Source organism: Suncus etruscus, chromosome 7 (assembly GCF_024139225.1).
Source record: "Suncus etruscus isolate mSunEtr1 chromosome 7, mSunEtr1.pri.cur, whole genome shotgun sequence".
Classification (NCBI taxonomy): Eukaryota; Metazoa; Chordata; class Mammalia; order Eulipotyphla; family Soricidae; genus Suncus; species Suncus etruscus.
In genome coordinates this window covers 122,195,514-122,213,413 of record NC_064854.1, presented here as the reverse complement: position 1 = coordinate 122,213,413, position 17,900 = coordinate 122,195,514, and the positions used below count along the sequence as shown (strand labels likewise).

At 47.2% G+C, this 17,900-nt stretch overlaps 1 protein-coding gene across 1 annotated transcript; it reads left to right on the top strand.

Moving 5' to 3' along the window:
* The first annotated feature begins 3,657 nt into the window (after positions 1-3,657).
* C7H3orf84 (chromosome 7 C3orf84 homolog) lies at positions 3,658-16,724 on the top strand. Its single transcript, XM_049777696.1, is given in 5 exon segments — positions 3,658-3,711; positions 4,677-4,790; positions 15,899-15,955; positions 16,315-16,668; positions 16,671-16,724. Coding segments are annotated over 5 exon segments (606 nt in total). The 5' UTR covers positions 3,658-3,684.
* Positions 16,725-17,900: the final 1,176 nt, after the last annotated feature.

The window sequence follows — 17,900 nt, the reverse complement described above, 5'->3', positions numbered from 1 at the left end:
AAACGCGCAAGCTGACGTGATGGTGTTGATGAAGAGGCCCACGGGCTCTGCTGTGAGGGCACTTGCGGCTCCGCCTCAGACACAGGGAACTTGCAAGCTCAAGTGAGGCACTGATGGACCCTGCAGGCCTGCACATCTCGAGCTGCGAGGCACTTCCGGTCCCTCCTCAGACACCGAAAACCTCAAGTGAGGCCTTGATGCCCTTCCTGGTCTTCTCAGCCACGAGGTGCGAGGCGCTCCGAGGCACTTCCGGCGGCACTTCGGTCCCTCCTCAAACACCGGAAACGAGTGAGCTGAAGTGAGGCTTTGATGGCCCTTCCGGGTCTTCTCAGCCTCGAGTTGCGAGGCGCACTTCCGGTCCCTCCTCAGACACCGGAAACGAGCGAGCTGAAGTGAGGCGTTGAGGGCCCTTCCGGGTCTTCTCAGCCTCGAGGTGCGAGGCCCTCCGAGGGCACTCCCGGCGGCACTTCCGGTCCCTCCTCAGACACCCACCGGAAACGTGGCCTTCTCCTCAGGCTCCGCCTCCCACTCACCTGCCAGGAAGGAGCCGGCTCCGGAACAGTGCTGCCTCGGTGCCAGAGCCCACGCGGAATGTCCCTGAACGTCGCGCGAGCGAGCGAGCGCCTGGGCTTCTGCTTCAGGCCGCGGCTCTCAGAAGCAGCTTCTCTCCACACAGAAGCAAATAAATGGCGGCTGGGATGGCCCAGGGAGGCTCCCGGGAACTCTGCGAGGGCCCCCGTCACCCGGAACCTATCCTCGGGGTGACCCGGAGGATCTTCACCCCTGGCCCCAACGCGCTGCCAACCTCCGCCTCAGGCAGCACGTGCTCTTCCTGCCTGGAGATCAGGCAGCGAGGACTCCCTACGCATGGGCGCCTCGGATCCCGGAAGCATATGAAGCCCCGCCCCCTAGCGTGCCCCAGCCAATGGGGATGGCTCCTTGGTTCCTGGCCAAGCAAGGACCCCCGAAGCATATGAGGCTCCGCCCCCTAGCACAGCCTAGCCAATGGGGATGACTCCCTGGTCATTGGTGCGTAGCTGCGCCCCTAGCACGCCCTAGCCAATGGGGATGGCTCCTTGGTCCCTGGCCAAGCAAGGACCCCCGGAAGCATATGAGGCCTAGCACGGCCTAGTCAATGGGGATGACTCCTTTTTACCTGGCCAAACAAGGCCCACAGCCCCGCCTCTAGCACGGCCTAGCCAATGGGGTTGACTCCTTGGTCCCTGTGTGGCCAATCAAAAAAATCTCCTGGAAGTTGTGCAGCCCCGCCCCTAGTACAGCCTAGCCAACGGGGATGGCTCCTTGATCGCTGGCCAAGAGAAGACCACTACCCCTGGAAGCATGCATAACTCTGCCACCTAGCATGCCCTAGCCAATGGGGATGGCTCCCTGGTCATTGGCCAAGCGAGGACTACTCCCCCTCCCAAGCATGCACAGTTCCGCCCCCTCGCATGCCCTAGCCAATGGGGATGGCTCCTTGATCCCTGGCCAAGAGAAAACCACTCCCCCCGGAAGCATGCGTAGCACCGCCCCCTAGCACCTCTAGCCAATGGGGGTGGCTTCTTGGCCCTGGACCCGCCCCTTTACAGCCAGGGACAAATGGTTTTCAGGCCTATAAGGTTTTTTTGTTTTATTTATTTATTTATCTATTTATTTATTTATTTTTGGTTTTTGGGTCATACCCGTTGGCACTCAGGGGTCACTCCTGGCTCTGTGCTCAGAAATCACCCCTGGCAGGCCCAGGGGATTATATGGGATGCCGGGATTCAAGCCACTGTCTGTCCTGGGTCAGCTGCGTGCAAGGCAAATGCCCTGCTGCTGTGCTATGTCTCCCGTCCCAGGGCCTATAGTTTTAACCAGGGGGTCTGGGTGAGGTCTGGAGCCCCATCTTGCTACACTCACTGCGTGCACCACACCTAGACCTCATGAAAAGTACCTTCCTACCTCCACACTCACAACCTAATACCCATCAATAGCACCTCAGTCAAAACAGATCTTCCCATCAGGTGCTGGACTTTTACAACTCACCAGGTGTCAACTACCTTGGTAGTTGCGGTAGGAGGTTGCCGGGGACAGAGTGAGGGTTGTTCAGAAGGACCAGTCCGCAGGGAGGTGCCATGTAGTCAGCTTGCACACAATGGTTGGAGAGAGCACAAGAATTAGGGATTGATGTTTGCTTTGCATGTTGTCCAACCCAGTTGGATTCTGACACAGTACCTTGAGCAGTGCCAGAAGTGGCCCCAGAGCACCATCAGATGTGCTCCTCCCCCAAAAAAGAATGTATAACATTATTTCTCCTGATCTCCAGGCAGAGATATGTAAAGCTGTAAAGCCTGTGATCCCAATGAGCACCATGTACTAACAACAAAACTCACAAAGGGGGTTACTACCATGCAAATCCAGCAGTTGAGAAAGTAAAACAACTTTGTGTTAGCCCCCTCATCACTACAACTAGGGAAAGGGAGAAAAAGGGAGGAGCCAGACAAATAGTTCAAAGAGCTGGAGCATTGCTGGGTGTGGCCCCCAAACATACAAACAAAGAAGTGTTAAGGCTGATTATCAAAAGCCAAGAATTCAGGGCCATACCAATAGTACTGTGGGTAAGGCACATCCCCAGCTGACCAAAGTTCACTCCCTGGCATTGCATATGTTCCCCTGAGCACCACCAGTAGTTACTCCAGAGCTAGAAATAATACTTGAGCACCACCGGGTGCTCAAAAGACTAAATAAATAAAAACCACCCAAAAGACTAAATACATAAATAAATAAAGGAAAAGAAAAGTCACAAGTTCTTCATAAATAAAGACGTTGGGCCAAAATGATACACAGTGGGTAGGGCATTTGCCTTGTACGCAGCCAACCCAGGTTCAATCCTTGGCATCCCATATGGTCCTCTGGGCACCACCAGGTATGACCCCTGAGCACAGAACCAGGAGTAACCTCTGAACAATGCTGGGTGTGACCCAACCCCACCATATAAATAAATAAATATGTGTTAGTGCTTTGGCCAGAAAGTTTGGCCTCTGACAAGCATAAATATCAGCACCACAGCAAAACCAGGGGGATCACAGCCATCACTTATACATATGTCCCAACTAAGAGTGGAAGCCCTGGTGACCACATGGGTGTGGTACATGCAGACATACATATGCACTCAGTCAAATTATTAACAATTTAATAATGCAGGAGTGACCCATAAAATGATTTTTTATAATTCATTGACTGTGAGTACATCGGACTCCATTGTGGAGCCTTATAGATAGACCTCTATGGGGCCGGAGAGATAGCATGGAGGTAAGGTGTTTGCCTTTCATGCAGAAGGTCATTGGTTCAAATCCCGGTGTCCCATATGGTCCCCCGTGCCTGCCAGGGGCTATTTCTGAGCAGATAGCCAGGAGTAACCCCTGAGCACCGCTGGGTGTGGGCCCCCCCAAAAAAAAGGATCTCTATAAGGACTCTCCATGGCTCTTCAGTTAAAGAACAGTTTTTTCATGAGGAAGTGAAAACTGAAGGAAGCACAAAGAGGTAGAGGGTTGGATCTGCCTCTGTAATCAGCAGCATTATGCAGTCACGGACCCTTTTATCACTAAGCAACAACAAGCTGAGTTCCAAAAATTCTCTTTTCTCAGAAGTAGTCTCAGAAGATAAGAGGACGTTTGCCCTTTCTTCTCTCTTCCTGGAAGGATGAAAAGCTATATCGTAGGCTCTTGGGTAAGAATGCATTTATGAACTAATCCTGGCCCCTGGCCCTATGGTAGGTCCTAAAATTTGAAGAAATCATGAGAGTAAAGCCAAAAGACCTCCCCCCTCCAGATAAATTGGTGAGAATCCAGGCTGCTTGGAGTACAATGAACTTCCCATTTCCTGAGGTAGCATCCTGAGGTAACCCTGGAGCTTGACTTATTCTTTCAGACCCTTTTACTCATCACCCCCCTATGTCTTCTAGCCTTCCCATCTACTCAGATATTCGCTTGATTCCAAAATTGTGGACTGACCATTCTCTAACCTGGGGTTATCTTAAAGACAAAGATTGTTTTCCTCCATCTCTATATCCTACGCCTAGCTCATTGTCATTATCTGGACTATAAAAATGACCAAGTACTGTTAAACTTAACTGAAGAGAGTGTCAAGGCTGTTTGACAGTAAGAGGATGGATAAGCAAATCTTTGATGGGATAAAAAGACAAGGGGGCTCCCAATCCTATGATCCTTGTGAAGTCATTTTGGAACAGGTTTTTCTGTTCAGGACTATAACTGAGGAGGATTAGATGCACCTTCAGCCTTAGGAAGTTCTCAATGAAAAGTTTGTACTTTGAGCCTTTGCTTTTGCTCTTTATTCTATTGTAGAAATGCTTAGTTGTTGCTAGAAAATAATACAGGATTAATGCACTGACCTTGCAGGTGGTCAAACCTAGTTTGATCACCAACACTATACAGTCCGCTGAAAACCAGTAGGAGAGATCCCTGAACACGAAGGCAGAAGTCCTTTCCCTTCCTTCGCATATAGTCCTGCCGGGTGAGCCAGCAGAGTTGAGGATGGGTGAGACCCTTCCACTGGCTCTTCTGCACAGTTGTGCTACTTCTTCGAGTCATTTTCTGGCCTGTGGCCCCTAACTTTTAGGACTGGTAGGGTGGGGGTTTTGGATGGGATTCACCCTCCTGCCTGCCTTATTATAGTACAACAGTGGCTTCTATGGGCACTACAGAGGTCAATTCAGGAGTGATGGTGCTCAAGAATATCGCCTCGCAGCCAAGCCCCAGCCTCCAGACCTGTTCCTGCAGCGATGCCAGGTACACAACAGCCCTAGGGATGGGATAGCCGGTGTGGGATGTGGGTAGATTTCTGCTTCTCAGATTCCGAGAGCATCCCCTCAGCCTAACCACAGATCAACTGATAAGGGTGGTTCCAGCCTTTCCCTGGGACACACATGAGTCTTTGTTAGGGTCTGGAGTTAAAGGATGAGACCAAATAATTGAAAATAAAGATTTCTTCTGTCTACCAACAAGCTATCAACTGATTGATCAATCAGGGCTACCAGGAGTCACAAGCCATGTATATAGGGCTAGCTGTCTGTCTGATTTCTCTTCTGTTCTTTCTTGTCTGATTTTTCTTCTTTCTTTCTTTCTTTCTTTCTTTCTTTCTTTCTTTTCTTTCTTCTTCTTTCTTTCTCTTTCTTTCTTTCTTTCTTCTTTCTTTCTTCTTCTTCTTTCTTTCTTTTCTTTCTTCTTTCTTTCTTTTCTTATCATTTTTCTTTCTTTTCTTTCTTTCTTTCTCTCTCTCTCTTTCTTTCCTTCCTTCCTTCCTTCTTTCTTTCTTTTTTTTTTTTGTTTTTTTTTTTGGGTTTTTGTGCCACACCCGGTGACGCTCAGGGGGTTACACCTGGCTATGTGCTCAGAAGTTGCTCCTGGCTTGGGGACCATAGTGGGACACCAGGGGGATCGAACCGCGGTCCTCCAAGGCTAGCGCAGGCAAGGCAGGCACCTTACCTCCAGCGCCACCAGCCCGGGCCCTTATATTTTTATTTTTTTTTTTTTGGTTTTTGGGCCACACCCGTAACGCTCAGGGTTACTCCTGGCTATGTGCTCAGAAGGGTTGCTCCTGGGGCTTGGGGGACCATATGGGACACCAGGGGGATCGAAACCGCGGTCCTCCAAGGCTAGCGCAGGCAAGGCAGGGCACCTTACCTTTAGCGCCACCCCCGCCCGGCCCCTCCTTCTTCTTCCTTTCTTTCTCTTCTTTCTTTCTTTCTCTTTCTTTCTTTCTTTTTTTCTTTCTTTCTTTTTTTCTTTCTTTCTTTCTTTCTTTCTTTCTTTCTTTCTTTCTTTCTTTCTTTCTCTCTTCTTTCTTCTCTCTCTCTTCTCTCTCTCTCTTCTTTCTCTTTCTTTCTTTCTTTCTTTCTTTCTCTCTTTCTTTCTCTCTCTCTTTCTTTCTTTCTCTTTTTTCCTTCTTTCTTTCTTTTTTCCTTCTTTCTTTTTTATAATTATCTTTATTTAAATTATTTAATTATTCTTTCTTTCTTCTCTCTTTCTTTCTTTCCTTCCTTCCTTCTTTTTTCCTTCCTCCTTCCTTCCTTCTTCCTTTCTTCCTTCCTTCCTTCCTTCCTTCCTTCCTTCCTCCCTCCCTTCCTTCCTTCCTTCCTTCCTTCCTTCCTTCCTTCCTTCCTTCCTTCCTTCCTTCCTTCCTTCCTTGTTTTTTGTTTTTGGACCACACCTGACTGCACTCAGGTGTTACTCTTGGCTATGTGCTCAGAAATCACTCCTGGCTTGGGGGACCATATGGGATGCCGGGGATCAAATCCAGATCCATTCTGGGTCAGCCACGTGCAAGACTTGCTTGTGCCCACTGGCTTCGGCCCCAAGGCTAGATTTCTTGGTGGCTCTATGAGTGCTGTTTCTCTACTCCCCCACACCTCATTGTACTACTCTCTGTACAGGATCCCTCTCCCTTCTATATCCAAACAAACTGACCTCCACATACAAACCCCCGCCCAAGTCCCACATTTACTGGAGCTATCTATATGTTTTTACCACTTTGGTGGGAAAGGAGCCCCCAACGGAATAGAATTGAAGATGCATGTAAAATTTTCCCCAAGAGTTCTCCCAACTGCCTGGGTAGGGAGGGAATAATGAACTTCTCACCAGGCTCCCACAGCTGTGAGAACAGAACTCAAACTAGTGGGAGGTAAATAGATTATCCTGCCACTGTGAAAATAGAGGGTTTTCCACAGTCAGAGCTGCCTGACAACAGAAGCATCCATTTTCTAAGATTATGTGTGAACTTTATAACTGAGGATGGATGTGGGGGAGAAAATTTGCAGGTCAATTAGAACTTATACCAGGCGCCCACAATTTTCTTCAAAGTAAGGATTTTTGGTGCAGGGACTGGAGAAATAGTACAATTGGTAGTGCACTTGCTTGCATGTGGCAACCCAGCTTGGTCCCCAGCACCCCATATGGTCCCCTGAGCACCATTAGGAGTAACTCCTGAGTGCAAAGCCGGGAGTAATCTCTGAACACTGATGGTATGGCTCAAAATATTGAAAGGAAAAAAAAAGATTTTTTGTGGAGATCATTATAGATCATAAGGAAGGAGTAAAGAAAGAATAAGACATTGTTTTATATTTATACTAGTCTGGCACCCTCATATTTCAGAACTAAGGTATATCACATACCATATCACAAGATTTTATCTATTTCTCTCATTAAAATGTTCCCCAGTTTTCCTTGTAGTTGTTGTGTTTTAATATAATTAAAATCTACAACAATATATCCGGGGCCAGGGGAGATGGCTCAGACACTGGGACACATGCTTTGCTTGTGTGGGTCCCTGAATTCCCTCTACTGCATGATCCCCTGAGCCTTGCCAGGGAGTGATGCCAAAACTAAAAATAATAAACTGTTATTATCTATGTAGGTTTGTGTCTTCCCCATCTCTGTCAGTTTACCATGCCACATCATAAGGTTCCTTGTTGCTGTACCCTTCAGTCTCCCAATTCGCTCTATTGACCCTTCTAACTCCTGGCAGCCCCCAATTTTTCCCAAATTTACATTCAAACTAATGTCACCTTAAAAAGATGTTCTAAATGGGTGCTGGTAAGAAAGTAAAGCAGCATTGGTGCTTGCCTTGCATACTGAGCTGAATTCAAACGACATTCCATATGGTTCTCTGAGTCTCACCAGGAATTATCTCTGAGCTCAGAGCCAAGGAGCAAGCCCTGAGCACCTCTAGATGTGGCACCAAAAAAAATTTCTAGGGGCCGGGCGGTGGCGCTAAAGGTAAGGTGCCTGCCTTGCCTGCGCTAGCCTTGAACGGACCGCGGTTCGATCCCCCGGTGTCCCATATGGTCCCCCAAGCCAGGAGCGACTTCTGAGCGCATAGCCAGGAGTAACCCCTGAGCGTTACCGGGTGTGGCCCAAAAACCAAAAAAAAAAAAAAAAAAAAAAAAGAAAAAAAAAATTTCTAGCTTAATGTTAACAAAAATAGCCCCTAGGATCTCTTAATAGCATTAAGTGTTTCCCCACCCCCTTAAAGAAAGTAAGAAAGAAATCAGGGCGGAGGGCGCAAGTGATAGCAAATTCAGTAGGGTATTTGCCTTGCATGTGCCAATTCTGGTCAATACCCCACATCACCCTACCTCCGGCATCTCATATGGTCCCCTGAGCCTGCCAGGAGTGATTTCTGAGCACAGAGTCAGGAATAACCCCTGAGTGCCACCCAAAAACCAAAAAAAAAAATTTTTTTTTCAGGGTAGATAAATAGTATAGAGATTTAGACACTTTTCTAGCTTACAACTGGAGCCACAACAATGGTTAAAAGAAAAGACCAACACACACCACCAGGTGTAGTCCATGAACACAGAGCCATGTGTGACATCTGAGCACAAAAACCAGGTATGGGGGCAGGAGAGAGAGCATGGAGATAAGGCGTTTGCCATGCATGCAGAAGGAAGGTGGTTCGAATCCCAGCATCCCATATGGTCCCCCGAGCCTGCCAGGAGCAATTTCTGAGTATTGAGCCAGGAGTAACCCCTGAGCGCTGCCAGGTGTGACCCAAAAACAAACAAACTAACAAAAAGAACCAGGTATGGCCCCTGAGCTTCCAGTGTGACCTCTATCACCAAAAAACGAATTATGTTGAGAGGAGAGCACTAGTATAGGAATTAAGGTCCTTATCCTACATGCAGCAGACTTTTTTTGGGGGGGTGGCTACACCCACTGGCACTTGGGTTACTCCTGGCTCTTCACTCAGAAATTACTCCTGGCAGACTTGCAGGACCGTGGGATTCTAGGGATGGAACCTGGCTTGGCTGCGTGCATGGCAAATGCCTGCCCACTGTGCTATAACTCCGGCCTATGTAACAGACTTACATTTTATCTGACACTACATTGCATATGGTCCCTTGAGCACCACCACTAGCAGAAGTGATCTCTGAACACAGAGCAAGAAATAAGCCCTGAGCACTACCAGGTGTGTACCTCACCAAAGGGGGGAAATGGAAAGAAAAGGAAAAAAAAAATCAGTGTTAAATAAATGAAGCAATATTGTGCACAACTTTTGGAGACTAATCTGCTTGTTTCGTTTGGGGCCAAATCCAAGGTTTAGTTCTGACTCTGCTTAGGGATCTCTTCTAGCAGGGCTAAAGGACCATATGGGTTGCCAGGAACAACCTTAAGTCAATTGTGTGTAAGGCAAGTGTTTTATCTGCTGCATTGTCTCCCCAGACCCTGGAGACTGATTCATACTGCTTAACATTATTTCTCAGAGATTTTCCTGTTATGTGTATCTGTAGCTTATTCCCTTATTATTTTGTTGTGGTGGTGGGGGTAGTAGTAGTGGTGGTGTTTTTGGGGGTCGCACCCAGTGGTGCTCAGTGAAGCCAGGGTTACTCCTGGCTCTGCACTCAGAAATCACTCCTGCTTTGCCTGCTGTGCAATCGGTCTGGCCCTATTCTATTTATTTTTAATTGAGTACCACTTTATGATATGTAGGTGCCTGTTTGTTTAATCATTCAAAATTTAAAAGGTATCTGGACTGATTCCAGGGTTTTTTTTGTTTTGTTTTGTTTTTTCGGGCCACACCCATTTGATGCTCAGGGGTTACTCCTGGCTAAGTGCTCAGAAATCGCCCCTGGCTTGGGGGGACCATATGGGATGCTGGGGGATCGAACCATGGTCCTTCCTTGGCTAGCGCTTGCAAGGCAGACATCTTACTTCTAGCGCCACCTCGCCGGCCCCTTGATTCAGGTTTTGATTCTCATAATATAAAGCTGTTATGAACATTTGGGTGCATGTGTTTGGGGTGAATGAAGGTTCCTATTCCTCTGGAATAAATACACACCAGGACAATTGCTCAGTGATGTGATTTATTGCATTCTCATTTTTATTATTGTTTTCACATTTTCCCTTTTGTTTTGCTAGCTGTTGTAGTGGTAACCTGAGACTTGCACACACACTTGCTGCACTTGCAAAGACAGTTGTGTTGCTCACTGTAGAAGTGAGCATCATACACTTTTGGAGGAGGGCTTTGGGCCACCCAACATCACTCAGGGGCTACTCCTGGCTCTGTGCACAAGGATCACTCACGGAGGAGTTCAGGGAACCATATTTGGTCCTAAGGAATTGAACTGGAGTCAGCTACATGCAAAACAAGTGCCTTGCCCCCTCTTCTATTTCTCTGGTCCCACATTTTCATAGTTTGTGTTTGTGCCACACCCTGGGGTACTGAAGAGGACCAAATATAGTGACCAAGTATTAACTTAAGACCACATGCAAGGCCAATGATCTACCCGCTGTACTATCATTCTGGCCCTCTGGCCTCACTTTTAGGTTTTAGAAATGTTTTGTTAATTTTGGGACCACACCCAGATAAAGCTCAGGAGTTACTCCTGGCTCTGCACTTAGGAACTGCTCCCTGGTGAATGGATGCCAACAATTAAAGCTGGTTGGCCATGTGCAAGGCAGAGACAGCATGGAGGTAAGCATTTGCCTTGCTATGCAGAAGGTCCGGTGGTTCAAATCCCGGCATCCCATACAGTACCCTGAGCCTGCCAGGAGTGATTTCTGAGCATAGAGCCAGGAGTGGGCCCTGAGTGCTGCCCAGGTGTGACCCAAAAACCAAAAAAAAAAAAAAATTCTACCTGCAATACTATTGCTACTGCACGGCTGGCCCAACTTTAATAGAAAATATGATCCAGTGAACATTCTTAGCCTGCTGGTTTGGTTAGCTCAACACAGAGTATGGTGTTGAGCCTCAGTTGGTACTAAGAAAGTCACACATTTTTAGGTTTTGTTGCTCACACATGTGCCTGCAAGTGGTCATGGTGGCTTGTGCCCCATCTAGCTGTGGTGTGTATCTGCACATTCTTTTTTTTTGTTTTTGTTTTTTTTTTGGTTTTGGTTTTTGGGCCACACCCATTTGACGCTCAGGGGCTACTCCTGGCTATGCGCTCAGAAATCGCCCGTGGGCTTGGGGGGGACCATATGGGACGCCGGGGGATCGAACCGCGGTCCTTCCTTGGCTAGCGCTTGCAAGGCAGGACACCTTCCCCTCTAGCGCCACCTTCCCAGCCCCATACATGCACATCTCTGTTTGTAGAATTCAGTAGAGGGATATTATGGTGCTTATATGCTTATATGGTAGCTTATATGCTACCAGGAATTGCCACCTCTGGCTACATGTGTGTTCATGTCTTTCGGTATTCTGGTGCTTGCATACTTCAGTTGCAGGGCTCAGACTCCTGGCTGTGTGGACAGATTGCATCCTCTATTGCAACACTGGGAGTCCCAGACAGCAGCATCCTTGAGACATGTAGGTAGCACTGGGGCAGATTTTAGGCTCATGCTTCCAAGACAGGCACTTTCAGGCACTGACCTACCTCCTGGACTTGTTTTAAAAATAAACTATTTTATATTCTCACAGGTAGTGTATGAATGAACAATTTCTTTGCAGTATCACCATCATTTTCAGTCATACCTGGTGGTTTCCTCAGGGGTCATTTCTGGCTCTTCACTCAGGACTCACTCCTCACAGCTCAGGGGGACCATATGGGATGCCGAGGGGATCGAATCTAGATTGGCCTCATGCAAGGCAAGTGCCCTATCTGCTGCATTATAGCTCTGGTTCCTCTATTATTATTACCATTTTTTATTTTAACTTCTCTGTTGGTTTTAATTGACATTTTAATTTTTAATGATGTTAGGTAACTTTGCATGGATTATTTATATAATGGTGTATGGTTTGTTTTGCCTGTAAATTCTCTTCAATGAAATGACTCCAGATCTTTGCCCATTTCTAATTGAATTGTTTTGTTTTTTGTTTTTGTTTTGCTTGTTTTTGATTTTGGGGGTTTTTGGGCCATACCCAGTGATACTTAAGAGTTATTCCTGGCTATGCGCTCAGAAATCACTCCTGGCTTGAAGGACCATATGGGAAGCCAGGGAATCAAACCATGGTCTGTCCTAGGCTATTGCAGGCTAACTGCTTGTGCCACTGCTCTGGCCCCAAGGATTGGTATTTTACTTTTGAGTTATGAGCATCCTTTTTACACTGTAGATGTTAATTATTTAATGAATATGTAGCTTGAAGATATTCTTTCCCTTCTGCAACTCTTCTCCTCTTCACATGGACTTTCTTTATTTTCTTTTTTTTTTTTTTTTTGGTTTTTGGGCCACACCCAGCGGTGCTCAGGGGTTACTCCTGGCTGTCTGCTCAGAAATAGCTCCTGGCAGGCACGGGGGACCATATGGGACACCGGGATTTGAACCAACCACCTTTGGTCCTGGATCGGCTGCTTGCAAGGCAAACGCCGCTGTGCTATCTCTCCGGGCCCTTCACATGGACTTTCATAAAGCATAACAATAATATTTATTTTAAAAAAAGATTTAATTTATTAGGCAAATAGGGCAATTGCCTTGCATGCCTAAGTTTGGTCCCAAGTACCCTCTTTAGACCCCTTACCACAAAACCAGAAGTAATCCTTAAGCATTGCCAGGTGTAGCCAAAACAAAAAAAAAATTCATTTATTAATTTTTTCTTGCTTTTGATGTCAAGACTAACAACTTTCTGCCTTTTGTGTGTGTGTGTGTGTGTGTGTGTGTGTGTGTGTGTGTGTGGTTTTGGGGTCACACCCGGCAGTGCTCACGAGATACTCCTGGCTCCATGCTCAGAAATTGCTCCTGGCAGTCAAAATTATGACCTTCTGCATCAAAGGCAAACACCTTACCTCCATGCTATCTCTCCAGCCCCACAACTCTCTGCCTAACTCAAATGTTGGTGTGCAGAGAAACTGGATCATTCATACATTCCTGATGTATGCAAAATAGTACCAACACTCTGAAAAACAGTTTCACAGTTTCTCTTAAAGACTAGACATGCAACTACCAGCAGTTGCATCGGCTGGCAATTGAAAATATGAAGATTTTTCAGGGCTGATGAGATAGTACAATGGGAGAGTACATGTCTTGTACATGGGTGATTTGGGTTCGATTCCCATCATCTCCTGACACCTCCAGCAATAATTCCTGAATGCAGAGCCAGGAGTAACTTCTGAGCATCACTAAGTGTGCCCCCACCCCCAAAAAAAGCTAAATAAAAATATGAAGTTTTTGGGGCTGGGCGGTGGCGCTAAAGGTAAGGTGCCTGCCTTGCCTGCGCTAGCCTTGGACGGACCGAGGTTTGATCCCCCGTGTCCCATATGGTCCCCCAAGCCAGGAGCAACTTCTGAGCACATAGCCAGGAGTAACTTCTGAGCGTTACCGGGTGTGGCCCAAAAACCAAAAAAAAAAAAAAAATGAAGTTTTCCTTCTATTTTTTTCTAAAGGGTTCTAGGGTTTCCGTTCCTGTCAGGTTAGCTTTCTTTATAGGCAATGAAAGATAAAGCCAAGTGGCTCCCTATGATGTTTCCTCATGAACTTCCATTCCACTGGAGACTACCACCAGCTGTCTTTAGCAAGAGGAGCAAATAGGAGCGTGTTAAATACACAGTTCACAAATTCAACCCTGAAATTCTGCCTCAGGAATCTGGAGGAGAACTAATTCCTGTCTGCTATCTGGGAACTGACTGTCAGTTATTACTCATACCTCAACCTAACCAAGCCTGAACTCATCAGGAACTTTGTTCCAGTTTGCTGAAAGAAAAGCTGAGTCACTGGGGAAGAGGGGGTATGGGGAAACGACCATGCACCAAGGTTGGGTAGAGGGTCTTGTGAGAGATTTCTCTGAGGTCTAAAAGCTTGAGGAGTATGTCTCTTGGGAGAGAGGGTATGGTCTTGTGCTGTCCCCAAATGGTCCAGAGAAAATGCCCTGGGGGTCTTCTGCACCTTTTTGCTGTTTTTTTCAGCAAACATATATTGAACACAGACAGGCACTGTTCTCACTGTTGAAGATGCAGATGTGGGCAAGACAATGATTTATTTATAATAAACTTGTTTTAGTCAGGCACATCAATGAGCTGTAACATTGTGATAATCATATATAGAAGATGAAAAATGAAGAGTTGCAATGGTGGAACTACTAGTGTGAAGCCTCATCCCTCCATTCTTCCTAGGTAACTTGACCTTACCTGCAAGACCCCACCCATTTCCTGGGAGGGGTCTTGGAAAAGGTAGATAAGGCCTTTGACCCAGGGGATTAGGCCCTTTTTTGCTCTTTTGGTCTTTTGCCAGCATGGAGGTCAAAGGGAAGATGGCTGAAAGGAGTTAAGATGCATGGCTAGCTAAGAATGGCTGAATGCTTTAAAGGTTATGATATAGGCTACACATATGGTGGATAGGGCATGAATAAAGTTGATGTTTCCTGATGCCTGTCTCTGGATGAGTCTGATTCCGCCGTTCACTTAAACCTGGGACCCGCCAGCTGAATGGGGATTGCGGAGCCACGTGGCCTGGGATGGCAGAGAAAAATCCCTCCATCCATCCATCTCCATCCAGCTCCATCGTTAATTATTTAATGCAACACTAGTGTAGTATTCAGGAAGTGAGACTAAATCATGGACAGCTTTGAGAGGGGTCCCAGGCAAAACAAACAGGTGATGCAAGAACCCAAGGTGGAGGAGCATGTGGCGTGTTTGAAGAGTGAAAGGAGGCCGATATCACTGGAAGTAAAAGTGTATTCGATCTCATTTGTGTGTATGAACCACTAGGAAGAGTTTGGTTTTCATAAACATGAATTATTGTGGATTTCCAGCAATCAAGGGAAATAACCTGATTTAATCTATTAAAAGAATGAGTCTGGGGGCCGGAGATATAGCACAGCGACGTTTGTCTTGCAAGCAGCCAACCCAAGACCTAAGGTTGTTGGTTCGATTCCTGGCATCCCATATGGTTCCCACCCACCCCCCATCCCCATGCCTGCCAGGAGCTATTTCTGAGCAGATAGCCAGGAGTAACCTCTGAGCACCGCTAGGTGTGGCCCAAAAACCAAAAAAAAAAAAAAAAAAAAGAATAAGTCTGGAGCAGGAGGGATAGCATGGAGGTAGGGCATTTGCCTTGCATGAAGAAGGATGGTGGTTCGAATCCCGACATCCCATATGCCAGGAGCGATTTCTTTTTTTTTTTTTTTTTTTTTGGTTTTTGGGCCACACCCGTTTGATGCTCAGGGGTTACTCCTGGCTATGCGTTCAGAAGTCGCTCCTGGCTTGGGGGGGACCATATGGGACGCCGGGGGATCGAACTGCAGTCCATCCTATAGCTAGCACTTGCAAGGCAGACACCTTACCTCTAGCGCCACCTTCCCGGCCCCACCAGGAGCGATTTCTGAGTGTAGAGCCAGGAAGAACCCTGAGCACTGCTGGGTGTGACCCAAAAACAAAACAAAACAAAAAAAAGAGTCTGTCTTTTAAGAAGACATAGACTGGGGCCGGAGTGGTGGTGCAAGCACCTTATCCTTGCCCGTGTTTGCCTAGGACAGATCATGGTCTGATCCCCCAGCGTCCCATATGGTCCCCCAGGCCAGGAGCGATTTCTGAGTGCATAGCCAGGAGTTACCACTGAGCGTCACTGGGTGTGGCTCAAAAACAAAAACAAAAAAGAAGACATAGACTGAAGGGACAAGGTTGGGAACAGGTTTCCATAGAAAACTCTATTGTTTTGGTGAGAGAGAAAGGTGACTTGGATCAGAGAAAACAATGTCAGGTAGAGCAGTGCCCCATCCAATCCACGTTCAATTCCCAGCATCCCCCAAGCCTCCTCTGGCCCCATGCTGCTCCTAGATTGGGGTCAAAAGCCAGGATGACAAATTCCAGGAGAAATGTGCTGAGTTAAGTTGGGTCTGCCTTTTAAGTTGTTGACAGTCAGGGACAGTTGCTCCTGGAAGCTTCCCTCTGTCGAGCGAGGGCTCTAAGGGAATGATGTCAAGGAACTACATTTTCCCCCTTTCACTTTCTCTCTCACTGTCTTTCAAGGAGCCAGTGAGACAACATTACTTCTCCAAGCATGACAACCGTACTTCCTACGACAAAGTGAGTGTTGAAGAGAGGAAGCCTCCTGTTAGGGTAAAATTGAGGTAGGGTGGAGGAGACCAAACATTCCCAAATGGGAGGTGGCCTGACACAGAGAGAGGATTTTTGTCTCCCAAATAGTCTCTGTCATAGCCTATCCCTGAATAGAGGGAACTCTGCTCTGGGATTCAACTGGCCCCTGACTATGTGTACACAACTCAGGGGCCACTAACTTTCTGGGATCTTTATCCTGGAATGGAAGGAATTAATAGGGAGGCAGGCCATAAAGGTCTAGGTACAGGCCAGGGTTAGGTTTAGGAGAGGTCAATAGAAGGGGCCTGGTACCCAAATTGTGACCTGACTGTGGACCTTTTGTGAAGGGTCCCTACTGGATGCTGCAGGGAATCGGGAGGCGGAAAGATCTACAACAACTGTGGCAGCAACACAATTTCCTGCGCTGGGCACCCTGTGAGCTGGAGTTGAGTCAACAGCGGCCCCATGTGTCCTCCTACCAGACCAGTTTCCAGAAAAAAACAGGATTTAGTGACTTCCCTCAGCGCCTTGTCCACTTTATACAGCTCCAGACACCCAGTATCTATACCACGTATCAGCAGAACTTCTGTCATCCCTTCCGAGATGGCCACTATGGAATCAACGAGGTACAACCCAAAACCCTTGACCCCACAACCCCACTGTCCAACCTCCCGGATATCCCAAGGCGCAAGCAACTGCAGCACACTACTTTCATAATGGGGTCTCAGAGTGTCTCAACTGGTCCATTAAAGAATGACTGGTATGGAGTCGGTCTGTACTTGCAGCCCAGGAAAGCTGAAAAGCTGGAAAATACTGCCATGTCCTGCACCTGGCCCCTGTGTTGTTGTGCCCAGTGTTGGATGCCTGGCAGCCTTGTCATTGAGAAGGGAATGACAAATGACATTTGACAAATGACAAAATGACAAAAAAAAACAACAACAACAACACAGGAGGCTAAGTTTTCGTAAGTATTACGATGACCACAGCAGATGGGATCAAGGACCCCCAACTCTCTTCTCGTAGCATGCCCAGCTATGAGCTTCAGCACTGAGTACAGTTGCCTATGGGATGGCCATAGAGGTGGCCATGTACCCAAGAGGTGCCTTCCCTACAGTTGTTTTGGAGGATTCCTTTCCCACGATCTACTTTCTCTTTGATAAGCTGGAGGGCATCCTCCCATGATTCTGCCATGTGGTGTTACTTTCTTTCTTTCTTTTTTTTTTTTTTTTTTTTGGTTTTTAGTTCACACCTGGCAGTGCTAGGGGTTACTCCTGGCTCTGTGCTCAGAAATCGCCCCTGGCATGCTTGGGGGACCATATGGAATTCCAAAATTCGAACCACCATCTGTCCTGGGTTGGCTGCATTCTAGGCAAAAACACTCTACCGCTGTGCTGTCTCTCCAGCCCCTGGGGTTACTTTCTGAGAGTTTCTCTGGGTCACCACCCTGAGATCCATGACAGCAGCACAGTAGGGCAGGCTGGTAGTCTGATGGCATCATAGAAGCAGCTGTGGTTTTATAGACTAAGACACCACCACTAACTCCGTAGGGCCATGAATCAGTATCCAGTAAGCTCCTTTTGGACCTGTATCTCTGGAAGACTCAAGGGAGCACAAGCATCTATACCAGGGGCCAACACACCAGATATTACCAACACTTTTACTTCCACATCTTAACTCCCTGCATCCTCACAACAGCCCTGTGAGGTAGGTGGGGCCAGCAAGGTTTCGAAGTACCCCCATTTACAAATGAGGATTACTGAGGCACAGAGAGGTGAAATGACTTTCCAAGGTCACAGCCAGCAGGTTGTACAGGCCCAAAAGCTAACATTTCTCTGGCATTCTAGAAGTCTCTGCATCCTGCTTCTTTCTTCTGTTTCTGGTCCCCATCCTCTTTGAATGCTTCTAGTACCAAGGGGACTCCAAGGCAGGTTGC